Genomic DNA, 21,009 nt, shown 5'->3' with positions numbered 1-21,009 from the left:
CCATTAGGACACTGATGACTCAATTACTTGTGACGAAATTACGAGGTCAAGCTAGCTGGTATCAATAACGTCGCTGTGTAATATGCATCATGCATCTTTGTTGTAGCTTATAAAAGTACAGTGCCATTATGAAATATGAGTGCATGAGGCATCCACACATAAATATAGCATAAATACAAATATAGGAAATAATATAAAATAAAATCTGAAATAAAATATGAATATGAACAAAATAATAATAGTGAAAAGAAAGAAAAAAAAAACATTGACCTTTTAAGTGCACTGACTAATGAACCGTTTGATACTACAGTCCCCCCTATTACTGTCACAATTAGGTTGCCCTTGTACATATACAATATTTCCCACACCCAGAGATGCAATTATTTGTTTGTGCCAATAATCTGTATCTTAGCAACCAAGTTTGATGACATAATTAACTTCTAATATCTAATATAAAAATGGTCACATTACAAACACAAGCTGTCTCCTATAGGGATTCAAAGAGTGACTCATTCAGTTACAGCTTTAAATGAATAAAAAAAAGAAAGATTAATTTATATTTTCATCATTGCTGGGTTTCACTTTGTTTGGATGGTCCCTTTAACACATTCAGTTGACTATAAGTAACGTTGCACCTACATCTCTACTAACTCTCACTAGAGTGTTAGTGGAGTATTAGTAGATTGGTAGGGTTAGAGTTAGAATAAGTTGATGTACTTGCAAAGTTACTTATAGTCTGTAGAATGTCTGTTGGAGGAGCATCACAATAAAGAGTTGGCAGATATTAAGCAGACAGTCTACTAATACTCTAATGAGAGGTAGTTGCGAAGTTACTTATAGTCAACAGAATGTTCAAAAGGGACCATCAAAATAAAGTGTTACCCATTGCTTCACTAAGTATTCAATGTTTTATTGGAATAAACACTTAATTCAAAGCTGTTTAAAGGGTTTAAAAACTAGTGAGCCATTTTAGTAATGCAGTGAGCTGTTATGTTGTCTACTAGAGTTGGGCATTAACATGGCAAAGGAAGATTAACAGGAAGATACTCAAATAAACATAAAAATACATAGCGCACGAATATTGGGTAAATGGGTCCGTTTTTTTTGCTTTGTCAGACTCCTTGGATGGAGGTTGTCGAAATACATTGCGGATCATCTTCTCCATAAAATTCGTGCAACGCTGCACTATATAAAATATATATATATATATATATATAAATGTGTGGGAAAAAACTATAGCATATAGTGTAAAAAAATATAAATGCAAAATAATTAAATATAAAATAAATAATTATGAAATTTAGAAAATAAAAATAGAGAAAACAATAAACACAGATTTAAATTAAAGAAATGTTTCAAATATTAAGGCTACGCAAAAGAATCAGCTAAAGAACGAGGTCACTGGTGAGCTCTATCAGCAGATAAACCGAAGCCAAACTCTTTATTCAAATTAACTAAATGTTTGACTTACAGCACTGCACTGAACCTTGAGTCCATTTGGGACCAACTACTTCATGTTGATCTGCTTTGTGGTTTCAAAGATTCACTAATTGCATTACAAAGAGACAAACAGCTCATCACAATGCTGTTGGTGAAGTGAATATTGTAGTTCGTGTGTACAATTAAATGGAAGTATTTTTGTGCCCACAACCTATGCAAATGTTTTTTTTTAAGAGTCCACCTCTGGGATTTCATAAACACCTAAAACTATCTATCTATCTATGCGTCTATCTGTCTGTGCAGAGGATTTGTTTCAGATTCACTGTGTGTCTTCCACTGATCTCTTTCCAGGATTGAACTGACATTATTAAATCAATGTTTGAAAGCCCACCTGCGAAACTGTCAAAAGAATTTCCACTCTCCTTGTTTTAAGAGAAATCCTCCAAGCTCCGTATTCGGCTGGTTTCTCCATAAATCTCTCAAGCCGAAGACGCTCAGAGAAGGGCAGGGGCCTCCATGCGAGGGAGCTCGCAGGACTCTGAGCCCAGAGTCTCCTTGCTTCTGTTGAAGGGGTTGGAAAGCGGCCAATCGCTCTGTGCACTCAGCGCATCTAATGGAGGCCGTGGCAGAGAGCAGCGGGAGTGTTTGCGATATGAAGGTCAACGGTATTTACTTCCATGCACGCAAACCATTCGGTGATGGAATTACAAAAGGAAATAAGGGAAAAAGAACAACACTTTCATGTTGTTCTGGGTAGTTCCGGAGCCTTGGGAATAATACTTTATAACGGAGAGAGCTGAAACTTGAAGGTGTGTGTTGTGAATCTACTTCTTTGGCTCGTATCCCTCCAGAGCTCCCGGTATGGGAGTCATGAACTTAAGAACACTGCAGTTCTATGACTTGCACAAATACAGCAATCTGAAATATTAATGCCTGCGATGGTTTCTATCAGGCTTGGACTTCTAGAAGGAATTTTTGGTGCAGCTAATGTAGCCTTAGGATTTTCTAGGAGTTAAAAGCAAGGTCTGGAACAGTGGAATATGGAATGTGATGTCTCAGAATATGAAAATGTCCTGTCATCGCGGACTCAGGAGATTCGTTCTCTCATAATCACTGTTACAAATGCTGCAGCGCAGATCTGACACGTAGAAAACATGACAATATTTCTGCAAAGCTCGCTGAAGGAAATATGGCCACGTTAGATGATTATCAAGCATTCGCCACGTCCTCCGGAGAAATAAAAAGCAAGCAGACAAAAAGGCACAGTCGACTTAGCTTTGCCCGACGGAGGAGAATTAATTGCGGCATCACTGGCCAGACGTGTTTCTTTTAGAGGAGGCTCCTAAAAGCCCCACAGAGCATTGTGTTCTTCACAGGCTCGCAGACTGCAGAGCATCAACAGGTGCAGCGCCTGTGTTCTCAATGGGAGAGCGCAGGACGAGACTCACAGAGTCACACTGCCCCCTGCAGGACCATAGATCAACTGCAGGTAGAGTGTGCTAGTATACAAGAGGGTTAAGAAGATGGATAAATAGCTGCATATTCTCTGCTCCTGCTCTATTCTGTTAAAAGCAAAAAAAGTAACAAATTTTTACTCTGTTTTGGGTTGAGTATGTGATTCTTAAGGTAAAAAATAAACTTTTTTTATCATGGTGCAGAGAGGGTGCTTGTTTTGAAGCAGCATCTCATATTTTAATGTTAAACTGTTTATGAAAATGTCTAAAATCTAATAAATCAGCTTCACACACACAATGCCAGAAACTTCAAAATTCTATTTATTTTAACCCAGATGATCCATGACTGTTTTATGTCTTGTGATGGATGTTTATGAGTCCCTTGTTTGTCTTGAACAGTAAACTAGGTAAATCTGAAAACATTCACTGATGCTCAAGGAGGAAACACAATGCATTTAGCAGGGAAACTTTTTTAATTCGAGAAAAAAAAGGGTAAATTGTACTTAGTTTGTCTTCTGGGAAACATGTAAGTTTCTTCTGTAGCTTCTGAAGGGCAGTCCTAATCTTTAAGCAAACAATAGAAAAATCTTCATCCTGTTCATAAGTTTTCACGCTCTTAATGCATGGTGTTTCCTTCTTGAGCATCACTGAATGTTTGCAGCTTTCGTAGTAGTTTATGAGTCCCTAAATTGTCTTCATTGTGAAAAGATGAATCTCAAAATAATAGGTTACAAATATGCAAAAGATGCTGGAAATCCAAAGAATTGGCTGGAGGATTTTTCTGAGGAACAGTTTAACTCTTCAGGACAAACAAGTGACTCATGAACAACCATCACAAAAAAAAAACAACAATAAACAGTAACGGCACGCAGTTCTGCTTATGATCTCACTTATAATACCTATAATTTCTAAAAATGTATATTTTAATTACCATTTAATTTTTTCTCACTTCAATTTGCTTTATTTATATGTTTTGGAACAGAGCTATGGTGTCTCAAACCACAATCACAGCATAAGCATGCTGGGAGAACAAGTCCCCAGAAATATTGTTGTAATGCACCCAGCATGTTCATAAAACATAAAGCAAAAGGCAGTCGTGGTAACGTCAGACTGGTAACCCGAAGGATTCGGGTTAATTTTTCAATACCCGTGAGCAAGGCACCTAACCCCAATCGCTCTCCAGGCGCCGCAGCAAATGGCTGCCCACTGCTCCGGGTGTGTGTGTGTAGTGTCACTGCTCCTAATGTGTGTGCACTAACTTGGATGGGTTAAATGCAGAGGACAAATTCTGAGTATGGGTTACCATACTTGGTCTTCATAAAAGAGAAAAGAAAAAAAAAACTTACTTGAGCATAACATTGCAGCAAAAGCATCGGTGGCCGCCCTGTGAAAAAAAAGAAAACACATCTGACATTAAAAAATGTATATGAGGCATTTCATTTCTGCAGTTGTGTCATGCACGCCCCATTCTATCCCCCCTCTGAAAACACATAAAGCTAAGTACCATGGGCACACTTCCAGCTGCACTTAGCTGGTGGGGTGGTGGAGAGACTGCTGCCTTATAAAAATATATAAATAAATAAAAAAAGATTGCTGTCATTGTGATCCTGAGCATTTATTTTGCAGAGACAGGGCTGCTGATTCAGCATAGTCTACATATTCCTGTACCCAATACACATGGGGCGAACGTAGAATAATTGTGAATGGCTTTGCAACAATCTGCCAATAAATATCACCACTGGCCAGTCGGGTGACACAATTCTGTCTTGAAATATGGGGAGAGAGCAAGCTATGTTATTGAGTTTCTGAGATGAAAAAACAAGGAACAGAAATTAAGAGAAAGAAAGAAAGAAAGAAAGAAAGAAAGAAAGAAAGAAAGAAAGAAAGAAAGAAAGAAAGAAAGAAAGAAAGAAAGAAAGAAAGAAAGAAAGAAAGAAAGAAAGAAAGAAAGAAAGAAAGAAAGAAGTCTACACTCAAGTGCACCATTTGAGACTGAGCCAAACAAATACTTTATTCTGATTAACCCATCCGTCCCTTTGTTTTCGTTCCATTGCTTTAGTTCAGTCGTGGCCACGTTTTATTCATTCATGTCTTGTTAATATGAATTATGAATAAATACAACATGTTCACATTTTAACTAACTAAAAAGTGCTCAACGATTTCTTAATTAATGGACAGATGTATAGGTCTGGATGTCATGTGCAGGAGTAGTTATCTGTCCTGTTACAAAAAAGGACAGACAATAATTAAAAGAATATACGTGAACTGATGAAATGTGTAGCATTTTATTAGCGAATTATTAAATGAAAAATTCAAAATATTTGTTTTTGTGACAAATATTAAATAATGTAGTGACAGTATTAACATATAAATCTACCACAAACAGGCTACCACTTTTAATACTCCCATACAAAGTAAACCACCTTTTCTATATTCTATGGCAAGAATAATATCAAAGGATTCAATGATATAAATAACACTGCATACCTGTTAATGTGTACAAATCTAAAATACGGTAGTACTGTGAAACCTACAGTAAAACGTAAACACAGGCTCTCAGTTTTGTTTGTTTACTATGCTGCTTGAATTTGTTCTAAATAACAAACGCATACACAAGTTCAAAAGTATGCCTATTATTGCCTCCTAAATTTGCTCACATCATATTTAACAACAATATTTTTCTTAGTTCCAATTTAAGATTATCCACCGACTGCAACCGTCAAATCTATTTCATTGGCAAATGCGCTTTGATATGTTCGCCCTGATAACAACCTGTAAAAGTCTATGGTTAAAGAGCCTCTTAGTGGTCAAAAGCTGCAAATGCCGCAGAAACGGTGGCGCTACCCACAGCGACAAAATACTTATTCTGGTTGAGCACCATCTGTACCTCTCATTTCCCCTCATTAATCATTCCATTGTGCATCTTTACGCTTGGGCTTTTAGGTCCGTTTTCTTTTTAACAAAAAAGGTGCATCTCGGTCCTTCGTGTGCGCGGCACAACAGACTTCTTTGTGCCATCCTCACAAACAACATTATCAAGCCAATTTCGACTCTCATCACATCACAATTGGAATCATCTTGGAGAGCTTTTGATAGGGGTCACGCTGCAGCGATGGACCACGTTATCATCACCGGTGGGATCGAGATACGACACTGAGCAGATCAATGTCAAGACCATGTGTGTTCAAACCACATGCACTGTGAACAACAACATTGGGGCTATTATCTACATGGGGTATCTGGCTGTGAAAACTGCTGCCCTTGCCATTCAATTGTCAGACTATTTTTTGTTGTGCTTCATGCAGTCTTAAATATTCCGTTCACTGACTATCTGATGCATGTTCCACCCAAAACCTGAAAGAACTTGGATCTGGACAAGTCTGATCTCATTTGATGAATTCAGGAAATCTGCCGTTTTTAATATCAAATTTAGAGGCAGGGTAATTTGTTCCAGATTTGTTTTCATGTTGGTTCAAAATCTCTTCTCATCCTGTTAGCAATCACTAAGTTAAGTGGTCTAAATGTATTTATATGTATATATATATATATATATATATATATATATATATCATCTGTGGAAGGCGTAGGAATATAAAATGTCCGCCCAATCATTGTATTGAATGCAATGATACGATGTCCACCTGCCTGTCAGCATATATATTTGCATACCTCCATGACACCCTGCTAGTGCAAACATCCAATGGTGGACAGTAACGAAGTAAATGTAATTCGTTACTGTACTAGCTTTTTTGCGTATCTTTACTCAAGTATTTACATTTTGGGAGACTTTTACTTTAACTCCACTACATTTCAAAGTCAAATATCTTACTTTTTACTCTACTACATTTTCAAAATCAGTCGTTCCTTTTTATTTGTGAGTGGATAAAAACGTAACTGGTCAAACGAGCCACCAATCACAGTACAGCGCGCGCGCTTTGTTTTGAACTTGCCTTGGCGGTATCTACTAAGCGCGAACCAGAGCCGTTAAATATGAGAGTTGCGAACATAGATGGTTGTGACAGTGATCTCGCCGCCGCGTGGTCACGTCATTCGTGTAGCTCTCAATAGTTCAGAACAAATCGCGTTGACAATGATTTTAAGAGGGACAGAGAGCAGCAGCTGTTATTGCAGCAATTATCGGTAAACTTATGACGCATAATGTACATTGCTTACGTTACCACTGAAATGACTTGCATATAATAGCTTTTTTTTTTCTGGGGAGTAGCCTAGGAGAAACACTGCATTAATACGTTTTTGTGTTTAACTTTGGAGGGAAATTGGCTGCTCCCATTACATAGAATATATAATATATATATATACTGTATGTATGTATGTGTGTGTGTGTGTGTGTGTGTGTGTGTGTGTGTGTGTGCGCGCGTGTGTGTATATATTTAATGGCGTTGTGCAGGTTTATGTGAATGTATCATAACATTAAGATGTTAAATTATGACCATAGGCGCTGGAGAAAAATATATACAGTAAATACTGTAAATGTTTTATACCTTATGGGAACATTCCCCTTCCCTCCAAAATTAAACACACAAAAAATTAATTCAATTCAAATATATATATATACACTCACCGGCCACTTTATTAGGTACACCTGTCCAACTGCTCGTTAACACTTAATTTCTAAGCAGCCAATCACATGGCGGCAACTCAGTGCATTTAGGCATGTAGACATGGTCAAGACAATCTCCTGCAGTTCAAACCGAGCATCAGTATGGGGAAGAAAGGTGATTTGAGTGACTTTGAACGTGGCATGATTGTTGGTGCCAGAAGGGCTGGTCTGAGTATTTCAGAAACTGCTAATATACTGGGATTTTCACGCACAACCATCTCTAGGGTTTACAGAGAATGGTCCGAAAAAGAAAAAACATCCAGTGAGCGGCAGTTCTGTGGGCGGAAATGCCTTGTTGATGCCAGAGGTCAGAGGAGAATGGCCAGACTGGTTCGAGCTGATAGAAGGGCAACAGTGACTGAAATAACCACTCGTTACAACCGAGGTATGCAGCAAAGCATTTGTGAAGCCACAACACGCACAACCTTGAGGCGGATGGGCTACAACAGCAGAAGACTCCACCGGGTACCACTCATCTCCACTACAAATAGGAAAAAGAGGCTACAATTTGCAAGAGCTCACCAAAATTGAACAGTTGAAGACTGGAAAAATGTTGCCTGGTCTGATGAGTCTCGATTTCTGTTGAGACATTCAGATGTTAGAGTCAGAATTTGGCGTAAACAGAATGAGAACATGGAACCATCATGCCTTGTTACCACTGTGCAGGCTGGTGGTGGTGGTGTAATGGTGTGGGGGATGTTTTCCTGGCACACTTTAGGCCCCTTAGTGCCAATTGGGCATCGTTTAAATGCCACGGCCTACCTGAGCATTGTTTCTGACCATGTCCATCCCTTTATGGCCACCATGTACCCATCCTCTGATGGCTACTTCCACCATGTCACAAAGCTCTAATCATTTCAAATTGGTTTCTTGAACATGACAATGAGTTCACTGTACTAAAATGACCTCCACAGTCACCAGATCTCAACCCAATAGAGCATCTTTGGGATGTGGTGGAACGGGAGATTCGCATCATGGATGTGCAGCCGACAAATCTGCGGCAACTGTGTGATGCCATCATGTCAATATGGACCAAACTCCCTGAGGAATGCTTCCAGCACCTTGTTGAATCTATGCCACGAAGAATTGAGGCAGTTCTGAAGGCAAAAGGGGGTCCAACCCGTTACTAGCATGGGGTACCTAATAAAGTGGCCGGTGAGTGTATATATATATATATATACAGTATATATATATATATATATATATCAGACTAATTAATGTCATTTCATTAATAGATTGGTGTGCCAAGAGTGACATTAGTCTTCACTTAGACTGAGTTAAGCAAGAGTCTTGAGTCAAATTATAATAGGACATTATAGCCATAAAAAAATCAAAGTACTTGGATACTTAAGTACATTTGAAGGCAAATACTTTTGTACTTTTACTCAAGTGAATGTTTAAAGGCAGCACTTCTACTTTTACTTGAGTAATATTTTACCTTGAGTATCTTTACTTTTACTCAAGTACATGGTATGTGTACTTCGTCCACCACTGCAAACATCACACATCATCAGTGCGTTTCATGCTATGCAGAGTTAGACAGACGTCAGTCACCGAACACCGCAACCGAAACAGCAGTCACCTTTTACAGTTCCTCCTGAACCAAAACCACAAAACAGCGTGATGCTGCATTCACACGTTAACTTCAGCAATTTGTAAGAGATGGAAACCTGTGACATTATAACCGGAGCAGTTTGTGACATGAATTTATGTGTTTCAGTGTCAACACTATAAATGCCGAAATGAATCTGCAGCAGTCAGGTGGTACAGGTCAGTGCTCTACAATATTTTATGAACATAAACATTTTAAAATGTTCTGTGCTTTGACATATGAGTTAGTTTAAGGGGCGGCAGTGGCTCAGTTGTTTATGTAGGTTGTCTGCGAACCGAAAGGTTGGTGGTTCAATCCCCAGTTCCACCTGACCAAGTGTTGAGGTGTCCATGAGCAAGACACCTAACCCCGGCTGCTCCCAACGAGCTGGATGGCGCCTTGTATGGCAGACACCGCCGTTGGTGTATGAATGAGTGTGTGAATGGGTGAATGTGAGGCAAATGTAAAGCACTTTGGTGGCCATTGGGTCTGTGAAAGCGCTATATAAATGCAGTCCATTTAACGCAGTCTCTCATGACGCTTTTGTTTGCTCCCTGCTGTACGCGTTCATGTGTTTCAAAGGAGGCGTGGCTTTGGAGACGCTCTGAAGGGAGGGTGGGATTCAAAGCTAGCTCGCTATCGCTAGCCTCTCTGAAAATTGCCTACCCTAACTTTAAGGCTTTTTAATAACTTTTTTAAGACCTGCACAAATTAGATTAAGACCATATGGGCAGGATAGGGCAATGTCTACGGTAGCATTCTAAACCATTAAATAGCTGTAAAAATAGCTGTTGAAAAAAAAAGAGTAAATTAGAAATGATTATATTTATATTCCTACAGTTAACAACACTGTGTATGCTGCATACAAAATTTGGGTACATTTTTGCTGTGGGCTGAATGAAAATGAAAATTTTACTCTAGGTGGGCTTATGGAACATCAGAAATATAACGGTTACCCTGGTAACCCACGTATACAAGGCACCTGCAATGTCAAATTTCTCTGAAAAGCAACAAGTTTGCAGGAGATATAAAGACAAAGGAACGTTTAAAAAAATTAATGATAGATATAGCACAAAAAAAATTATACAGAACAAATGATAGAAAGGACAAACAAACGTTATAGATAGAATTACAGACAGATAAATAGATAGAACAAACGTTGACAGATAGACAGTCAGTCACTGGCTATGCAAGACTTCATCTAATTTGTTGTCTCTCACTCCCTGTTTCTTTGGTCACACCATGGCACTGTAAATCTTGAAAACCTCATTGACATACACCAGTATGTAGCCGGACCCCTACAGCGAGCAACATTGTTAAGACTCCATCACAGAGACAATGTCAATATGTCACTCCCTGTTCACCAACTGCAAGAGAGCACAAACAGCCCAGCGGTTGAGCAGACGGGAGCTCGCTGACGCAAAACTGCTATTCTGTCCTCAGGATCGTCAAGCCACTTTACCCACAGCCTCTCTGTTTGCGGACACTAGGAGCTCCATAAAGAAATCATATCATATCTCGCTTCAGCCGCAGTCAGAGACTTTGAGTCACGCTGCTGATATTAATGCAAACAACGGCGTATTGCAATTTCGGTGGCAGGCAAATGCCATCGTTTCCCCAAGCAAACGGCTTGTCGCTTCTTTGAAATGACAAGCGGTATCAGTCGGTAGGACTACGAGCATCAGTGCACAGATGTTCTGCAGGGATTTGAGCTATGAGGCCAGGCTGTCAGCAGAAAGCCAGCAGACAAATTTGACAATATGGAAGATCTGTCGATCTGTTCTGCCTGTGTATTTGATTTTTTTCCAGATTTATCAGAGAGTGAACAGAGAGAAATTCTCAACGTAGATTGGAACTCTTTGCAGCGCACTGTAAAGGCCTCAGAGGCCGTTTCTAGCCGATGTATGCATTACAGAGATATAGCCTTTCAAGTGATACTGAAGTGCTGTCAGCAGTCTAGAGGGAGTGTGTGTGTGGATGTAACAGCTTATGACATTTATACTCTGAGTTTACATGATTTCAGTGTGGGAAAAACAGTTCTGCCAAGGGGGATAACCGGATCCAAAAGTGCAACTTTCCCAGAGCGATCAGTTCATTGAAAGGTTTCAAAGGTGAAATATGTAATCACAAAACAAAAAGAAAAACATGTCCCAGTGGTCTCTGGCCATGTTTAAAACGAGATTCTTGCTTATACTGATTAGTGTGCTATAAATACTGCATACTAGCGTTGGAGTTTTTCCCTCTTTTCCATCTCGCTTTGAGGCCCCGCCCACACTACTGCGTTTTCGTTTAAAAACGTAGAGTTTAAAGGAATACGATCTCCGTCCACACCAGCGTTTTAGAATTGATCTCCGTCCATATTAAAACGCCTGAAAACGCGGATCACGTGACCATTCACCAACACTGGGCATGCGCGTGCCGGTGTAAACAGGAAACGGATTGACATGTGATGGGTGGCTGACGAATCAGGTGGCTGACTGATGACACCCAATCATAGAGCCGAGCGTGAGCCTCTGCGTCATCGTTTCTAAAGTCCTCCGTTTTGTCCCGTCTTCACTAAAACGCCCTCCGGAGATTCAAAACGCAAAACGGAGCTGCAGCGTTTCTAAACTTCTCCGTTTTAGGTCTTTGTTTTTTCCGTTTTAGTCTGGACGGGAGGTGCAAACGTAGCAAAAGGTCTCAGTTTTTAAACGAAAACGCAGTAGTGTGGACGGGGCCTTAAATCGCTTATGAATGCCTGTGCGGCCGTGCACATTCTTTTGCAAATTAGCAGTAATTCGAGGGAGGCAATTGCTTGAAAGGTGGGTTCATTATTATTCTTAATGAGAAACACAACAACAAAACAGTACAATGTCATAGAACTTTTATTACCAAAATGAATAAGACGGTTTTATTAGCAAAACGAATTAGCACGGCAGCCTCATTCTTGTGGGTGCGCTTGAAGGTGTGTGTGTGTAAATTAGAAGTGTTACCTCCGGATGCTGCCACCTTCATCAGGCGAGCTTTACAGATGGCCTCATTAATGTTTGCAGGTTCCCTATTAGCATTGGGTTTAAATCCAAAATATTGCTGAATAGGAGCTTTTACATTTCACTTTGAAACCAAATCTTCCACCATCGTCTTGTCAGTCAGCTTGTCTCCCTCTCGTCACGTGATAGATGATATCTGACTCCTGCTGCTGATCTGTGCTCTCGACTCTCGTACGGCTCAAGCTGAACTGAGCAGATGCGTTCAGTTTTTAATTGTAAGTGTCTGTTCTCTAAACTAAATTATTTTGTGTGATAATGATTACTATAAAAAATCAAAACGACGGTGGGAGGCGGTGTGGCGGCGGGCAAGTGATGTAATCGGTGTGCAATTAACACAGACTATCGCAGCAAGCCTACTTAATAAAAAAAAATTATTATATATATTTTTAAAATAAATATTAAATATACAGTATAATGTTTGATATATATATATATATATATATATATATATATAATCATCATTACAATATCAAATCAAACAGATTTGCATTGTCTAACTAGTACACAAGCCTATTGCAGAGATATTAGTGTGCTAGTATGTTATTCTGAGCACAGTCCATCTCCGCTAGTCTCCAAAGGGCTAGGCTATCTTGCCTCATTCTCTTGTTAATTTGGTGCTCACTGCCAACAGGTTAAGTGAAGCATCAGTGTCTAATTGACGGCCTGACCAATTAGTGGCCAGAGCTTCTGCTGATTGTGTAGCTGCTCTTAAATCTGAACTAAAGACTAGAGCTAATCAATGCCTCTCCGAGTCCATGCGATAACCTAAGGACCCTCTCTGGCTGCTTAACTCCAGGAGCACAGCTCTGAGCCAGATAATGTCAAATTAAACCAACAATATGCAATGTAAGTCTAGAACTGGGTTACACCCGCATCTGATAAATGTGCTTGCCGGCTTGGCGCACTTGCAGATTTTCTTCTCTGGTGCGCGTCCATGTCAGAATTCCCACAAGACAGGAAGTGTACAGGAAAGAGAGAGAGCATTCCAATTAGATGGCATTCTGCTGTAATCCGCTGTATGCGTGCAGGGACCTATCAGCAACTTGATATGGAATCGGTCCAGCTTTCCAACAGTTGGCAGAAGAAAGTACAGCGCCCTCTCTAGGCTCTCTACAGTTACCCAACAAGGCTAGTCTGCTGCCAACAGCATGTGTGCAGAGTTTTATCTTCCAGATGATAATATTTGGAACTGTTACAAGATCAGCAATTCTTTTAATATAATGTTACAGAATTCCAGCAGAAGAAAATCTATCCACCAGTCATTAAATGCACAGTACTACACACATTTTTTTATGATAATACATTTTGTGAAATGAAAATGCACTTTTCCTGATATCCCCTACACAGTGTACACTGCGTAGGGACCGTGTGAATTAGAACACAGCTTGGATCAGGGTTTGCTGCTCTGTGCAGCATCAAGACTCACTCAACAAGCGCTGCACACTTCATGTGGGAATGCGTTTCCTGTCACTGCAGGTCAAGCACTGTTTACCAAAGTTAGGCTAGTAACTGTCAATCAGCACCTGGCTAACACATATCTATGCAGCACACAGTTGCCAAACCCCTGTAAACAAGCATGTTCTTAGCATTTCAATGAGCATGACTGCTAAAATGAGTTGTATCGTGCATGCAAATTTCCCAGGACTGGATTTGATCTATGAGTTACAAGTTACGCTGTTTATACAAGACCAGAGCACAGAGGGCCGCATCTTCAAAGTTGTGTTAGCATTTTTGGTTTGATAATCTGTCATGCCACATGCAGCGCAGCAAACAAACACACAGCCCCGTACAGTCGACAAAATGAAGTAGCTAAAATGTCAAGTTGCGCAACTTCACTGAAACTAGAAACCATTTTTAAGAACTGGTTTAAGAAAAAGAAAAAAAAGAAAAAATAAGGCCTTGTCACCTTGCCATTTTCGACAAACAAGCCCGGCCTTAAAGCACAAATATTTAGCAGAACATCTGCTATTTCAAGGGTTTGACATTAGGATTATGCCGTGGCCTTTATTATAGCAAGGTGAGTCGGGTTGTGCCTGCAGGTGAGACAGAGACTCTCATTGTGCAGCGCCTGACTGCTGACCTTCTGGTGTTGGAAGAATTTGAAATCACTGAAAGTCAAATTATGACCCACTTAGATTCCAGGTGATATATATATATATATATATATATATATATATATATATATGCCCTTATTTAGATTATTGCACTTATTAAATGGCATGAAAAATGGCATCATTATTAACATTGCTAAAACTACAAAAAAACATAATAATAATAATAATAATAATATTAAAACAGAAAAATAGTGGTAGCTATTTTTCCATTTAAAATCAACTTGATAATATGAAATATTGTCATACATGGCTCACTGCAGTTATAAAAAGGCATTCAATAAATAGCTCAAATTATTTATTTAACTATTATGCAAATTCCACATTATAACTATTTATATATTTAATATATAAATAATAATAATAATAATGTAAAAATAAAAAGCTAAATAATACTGGTAGGGTCAGGGTCTATGTATGTCATAATTATAATAAAAAAAAAAAAAAATTATCTAAATTATCTAAAAAATTATCTAAATTATCTAAAAAATTATCTAAAAATAATATAAATCTACAGTATGCATAGTTTGACTAATGTAAGCATGCGTGAGTAATGTAATGACCAGCACGCAAGAACTGTTGGAGCAAGATTAGCATACGCCAATGACGCACCCACATTAAATTTGATACTCACTTGACGGTGCGTAAGTGTTTAGTGGTGTGTGGAGATATAAGCTTGAAGACCACATCCAGCCCTCGGTTCTTCCCCAGCAAGTCGGCAGTGGTCACTAAAACACCAGATACTGTATGTAATTAACACAATATGAAAAGTCTTTGCAACATTGCTGAACCCAACTGAAAATATAACATTTCATAGTGCTGTATACGGGATCCCCGTGTCAATCTTGTGTGGGGGTGATCGTTCTCCAAAAGATAGACTCAAGGGGGAATTTAAAGAGACCACCTTTAGAGTCCCAACTTCATCCTTATAAACAAGGCATGTGCCCAGATGATATTTCTTCTATTAATATAGTGTGCTTGCTACAAGCTACCTAGCATCATAAAAACTGACGGTTGCTACAGCGGAAACTCTTCAGTGTTCTAGAGCACAGGCTGTACGTCTAGTGTTTCAAAAAACAAAAATATATATATATTTCAGCTTTTATGATAAAACATAAAAGAAGAAGACTTCTGGATGCCTTTTCGGGACGATAACTGAGAGGTGCATTTCTCACGGTCACAACCTGAGAGCTGAACTTCCCGTGCTGGTATCATTCTTAGGATAGCTGTCACATTACTGATAAACAGACCCCACACTATCAACTCCGCATACAGCGAGAAGACGACTGCATTTGAAATAAAACCCAACAAAGGCCAATTTGCATTTTACGGCCGATTACCCGTTATCGCATTCTCCACAAAAACAAGCACTAGTGGAATCGCATACCAATAGTAAATCAAAGGTGGGGGGAAAACCTCCTCCTACCTCATGTAGAGCAAAAACACAATATATGAATCTTTAAGTTAGATTTTAATATGGCGGGTCCATAAATACAGCAGTAATGAAGTTCCTGAGCAAATGGCACAATAAGTACTAAGGCTTGGTTTGCAATTTCACTTGAATGCTCTATAGCTGGAAATCTGTTATGAAAGATGGGAAAAGAACCATAGATACAAAGAAATAAACAGATGTTCATCAAAAAAGCTGTTATATAGGAATTATATGAAACCGCAGAGGTACACAGGCAGAAAGTAAGGTGATGGAACATGAAAATGGAATGAGGCTCTTCTCATCATGGAAAAGCCTTTTTTTTAGATTGTGAAATGTGAATTGTTGGGAGCTGTTTTAAATTTTACACTTTCGTTCAAAAGTCTGTCTTTTTTCCTTGTTTTTAAGAAATGACTTTATTCAGCAAGGGTGTATTAAATTAATCAAAAGTGCCAGTAGACTTATTGCTATTCCAAATTAATGCTGTTCTTTTGAACTTTCTAATCAATGAATCCAGAAAAAAAATGATCAAGGTTTCCACAAATATATTAAGTAGCACATTTAAAAATATATTAAAAGTTATTTTAAATTAGTCATATTTTACAATATTAGTTTTTACTGGATTTTTTTATCAAATAAATGCAGTTGGCAAGCGTAAGAGACTTTTAAAACCCAAACAGAAGTGTATATTATAGTTTTTATTTAGTTAGCTTTTCAAGATTAAAACAGTCATCCCAACTGAGATTAATTCATGCAAAAATGTATTGAAAATTCACGTTTTTTGAGTCAAAGAAGCTACTTTAGCTTATTTGAGTGTAGCTCATCTACTTTAAATCATGAGGAGCAAGCTTAGCTTAGGAAGGCAAAAATGAACTGATCTCACCAGAAGCGCAGAAGACTTTGAGGACCCAAAGACAGGCTGCGGCTCTCCGGGCACTTTTTGCATTCTGTCTTAACAAACCCAGAACCACCAAAACGGCATCTGCCTTCTGTGCTTTCAGACCAATTTGACGATCTGAGGAAAATAAGAAAAGTATGTTACTCTTTGACATTCATTAAATGAACATTTGTATCATCTTGTTTGACAGTGTTTGCTCACTACAGGGATCTGGGAAGGCAACATTTTTGAGCTGTTGGCAGCTGTGATGAAACAGATTACTTTGGTTTGGAGATCAAAACCACATTTGCTGGGATGTCTAATAGGGAATTTGGGATATCAAAGGGACAACTTCACTTTCAAATTCAAATACAAACTCAGATTCATTCTAAGTCTGAATGCAAGAACAGGAGTGATACACGAGATCAGCCCTAAACAGTTTAAGGTTAACATGAAATCAGTATGACCCTATTTAGATTTTAATGCACATTCATGGATGTAATGTGTACAATTCCTTAGTAAATAAATAAATACTGTAGGTAGGCTTCAGTATAGAGGGGAGACCATTGATCCCATTTGATTGTACAGTAGTATCTAAAAGGGCTATATAAATGTTTCATTCATTCATTCATGCATTAACAGAAGGTTTGGAACAACATTATGGTTAGTAAATGATGACAGTATATTTGGGTGAGCTATCCTTTTTTTAAGATGAGAAAAAGCAGAGTAAAGAAAACGCTGTAGGATGTTACAGTATTTCCGTAAAACACCGTAAATCAACTATTTATGGATCTGGGAAACCAGTGCATGTCATTGCACCATTTGAAACAGACAATGATCTCTGCTTTGTAAATGCAAATGGATTATTGAAAACATGTATTGTGTAGTGGAAAATGCGGTCTGTAAAAACCCACTGCCCATAGAGAAATGTTATAGAAATAATTCAAATCTACCACATGACCCAACATCCCGCAGGCCCACCACGACTACAAGCGCTTACAAAAACAGCTTGATCACAAAAAAAAAGTCCCTGTTTGCGAATGAGTTTACGCTTTCAACAGATGGAGTTTGTTTTTAGACTTGTTTTGTCTAAATGGAAAAGGAAGACGTGAGGACGAAGGAAAACATTCCCTGCTGTTTTGATTCGCCCTGTTGCTGAGGTTCATTAGGACAGACATCAAAGTGCAAGAGTGGAACGCTGACAGACACAAGATCCACCGAGGGATCAAACACTCGCTTCTTAAGTTACACAACATCGAAACATTGACCATGCTTGTGCTTAGATGGTGACCTCTGACCTCGCAGGATCGAGGGCTTTTACCTGACCCGACAGTGACCCCACACGCTGTCTGCACCCTCCACACGAGATGTGACTTATGTTATGGCCAATCCATATATGAGAGACATCTATTTTTGTGAGGTGCTATTTATAGCAATTCAGCAGTGAATTTAGAAATACTAAGCACTAAAGATGACTAAATTATAAATCGTAATGAGAAATATGACTTTTTCCCGCAGTGAGAATGACTAAAAAAAAAGAAAAAAAGAGTTGGAGAGGAAAAAAGGTCAAATTGAATAGGAGTTTAACAAATCTGAGGTTATTTTTGGTCCGCACTAAACGTTACAATGTTGGGCGAAATGACAAAAAAAAAAAAAAAATCAGATTTGACGTTGAAGGAATAGTTTAGCTAAAATGAAAATTCTGTCATTAATTGTTCACATATCCTAATGTTGTTTTAAACCCATATCCTGCTATTTTTCCCAGTGGAAATTTCAAATGCACTTTTATACACTAGCTGAAATGTAAGTCACCATTTACCGTTGTGTTGTTATAGTTAAAGGGATAGTTCACTTTGAAATTAATTTTTGGTATGTTTTAGCTTACCTCAAGGGCATCCAAGATGTAGGTGTCTTTGTTTCCGCTGTAGTTTCAATTTTGATATTTTTAGGTCAATATAAATACTGTTCGTTTTCTCACACAAACCGCTCGTTTCGTGTCTTAGGCCATCAATGTGTACTACGAGTCATTAAATCATGTTTAATTTGGACTTCTCTGTGCATGCTCTTTGAGGTGGTGACCATAGACCTGCATTATATGACTGACAGACAAGAACGGTTTGACCTAAAAATAACAAAATTGAAACTACTGTGGAAACAAAGACACCTACATCTTGGATGCCCTTGAGGTAAGCTAAAACATACCAAAAATTAATTTCAAAGTGAACTATCCCTATAACAAAAACTGTTACAAATCATTTTCGGCAATTGAAATAAAGATAATATAGAAATGTTGCCTTGACAACTAACTGAAATAAGTACTAAAATTAGTAAAAAAATTAAAATAAATTAAAGCTAAATAGAAATGTGCAAAAGATAAAATGACACAAGCAGTGTTGCCAGATTGGGACGGTGATTTCCAGCCCAAAAGCTCACCAAAACCCGCCCACTGCAAGAAAAAACCGCCCAAAATTTTACTGCCAAAATAATGTGATATAATTTCATTACCATGTCATTTGAGGTTGATAAGCACAATTTGTATCTCCTTAAAACAAAATAACGATGATAAAATAAAATAAAAAATAAATAAATTTTCCAGCAAAACAAGGCAATAATTAAGGAGAATTAGCCAATATGACTAAAATGTCCAGGTGGACACTGTCAAAACGGCAATCAAGAAATGAACCGATGACTTTAACCCTCGGAAGTACACATTGCAGAACATAACGCAGAATTTAGCAGTCAAAAGTTGATTCAAACCTTTTTCAGCAGCTGTCAGGGACAAGAAGAGTGCTGGATGGTGTAAAGTTGCAGATGTTTGGTTAGGCTAGTGTGCACATATGACATGGACAGGAATCGTCCCATATTTGATTTCAATTCAAGTCATTCAACTGTGCTCTCCTCTCAGAGTTATATTCACCATAGAGTGATCTCCTTCCACGTGTGCGTTTTTTAGAGTTGCTCACTACTGTACACTCTTTTGTATCGTAGGCTATGTCACTTTGCCTTAGCGATCACTTGAATATGCAGCTACAACTTCTCGCGCTCAATCGCGTCTGCCTGCAGATCGCTGATTGGCTAAAAGTGCGTGCTCGTCGGTGATGTCAACACTAACGCCAGCTGATTCTGCATGAGCGTGTGTGTACAGTAATGTCATGATGACTGATTTTATGGACTACATGCACTTTAGTTTCGTTTTTCTTAACCAATTAGACTTTAAAATGTAGATGTTTGAAAACCGCCGAAATGACCCCAAACCAGCCCAAATTTTGACCACCCACCCAAACCCTTTTTTACCCGCACAATCAAATTCAAAACCGCCCAATTGGGCGGGAACCCGTCCAATCTGGCAACACTGGACACAAACACATACAATTACTAAAACTCAAACTAAAATTAAAATGAACTGAAAATATACAAGTAAAAGCAAATAAAAAATATATTAATAAATACTATAATAGTATATAAATAATACTAGAATATTTGCATTTGATTTTTGCAATGCTCAGGGAAATCTGTTTAGTCACGGTAAATTAAATCTAATAGTGCATTCGACTCATTGTCATCGGTAAAATAACACCATAATAATCATAGATTGAAAAAAAATGTTGTGTCAGTCATTCCTGTGTCTCCTCCCCTTCTCCCCCATCACTCACCTCGGTGGCCCACCTTGGCCAGCAGGTGCAGTAGCGGCAGCAGGACGGTGTAGTTGGGTGTGAAGCTTTGGGCTGAGTTCACCAGAGCCGTCAGCAGAGCCTCACTGCCTCCTTTCGATATCATATGATGAATCCGTCTGTCTGTGCCTACAGGAAACACCCGCCATAATTTCACAAAATGTCAAATTTAGGCTGATAACAACTCTTACACCAACCAGCGGTGCCATCTTTGCCACTGGCGGATTATCACAAGATGATGTCTGGGTTTATTTTCGACTTTCTTTCAGAAAATTCGTGCTGATTAGAACTTTGCGCTGGAGGCTGGTGAATAAATTTGGCTAATTACTTTGCTGTGAATTCATTTCAGATTACAGGATTAGTATAGCACTGCTCCACCTCTACAAGAGTATTACTCGATAGATTTGTTGGTGAATAATAGACTAGAATAAGCCCAAGATATGGAAATAAATATCATTGAAACAGTGCAGTTTATATAATTAGATCCTGGGAGAAATGTGCAGTGACGTCATGTTTTATTAGGGCTGCTTTAAAAGGTCTCATTTTGAAGTTAATCCCTCTGGATTACTGCAGTTTTTTTCAACATTTCAAACCATCATATTTTTTTCTGTGTTCTCTCAAATTCTCTTAATTTAAATCAAGTATATTATTTACATTTGTTCATTTAGCAGAAAATTAGAAAAAGGTGATTCATTACACAATTTCTTCACGCTGGGACACGATAAATTGAAATGTATACTGTATATGGTGGTTTCTTCAATTATGGGCACTTTTAGTCCTGTGTTT

General features: G+C 38.5%; 1 protein-coding gene across 3 annotated transcripts in view; it reads right to left on the bottom strand.

Annotated features, from left to right (window-relative positions):
• Positions 1 to 21,009, bottom strand: part of LOC130085185 (cytosolic carboxypeptidase 4) — a 257,663-nt gene that overhangs the window by 139,561 nt on the left and 97,093 nt on the right. For all 3 annotated transcript variants that reach the window (XM_056250800.1, XM_056250801.1, XM_056250802.1), the window contains exons 4-7: positions 20,206 to 20,352; positions 16,559 to 16,690; positions 14,881 to 14,974; positions 4,241 to 4,278 (exon numbers count right to left, since the gene is read on the bottom strand). In XM_056250800.1, the coding sequence (XP_056106775.1) occupies positions 4,241 to 4,278; positions 14,881 to 14,974; positions 16,559 to 16,690; positions 20,206 to 20,352 (411 nt within the window). The remainder of the gene's footprint in view (positions 1 to 4,240; positions 4,279 to 14,880; positions 14,975 to 16,558; positions 16,691 to 20,205; positions 20,353 to 21,009) is intronic.

Source organism: Rhinichthys klamathensis, unplaced genomic scaffold, assembly GCF_029890125.1.
Source record: "Rhinichthys klamathensis goyatoka isolate OS25496 unplaced genomic scaffold, OSU_Roscu_1.1 h1tg000076l_1, whole genome shotgun sequence".
Lineage (NCBI taxonomy): Eukaryota > Metazoa > Chordata > Actinopteri > Cypriniformes > Leuciscidae > Rhinichthys > Rhinichthys klamathensis.
Note: the sequence above shows the minus strand (reverse complement) of the source record. Positions and strands in the feature narration are given on the sequence as shown.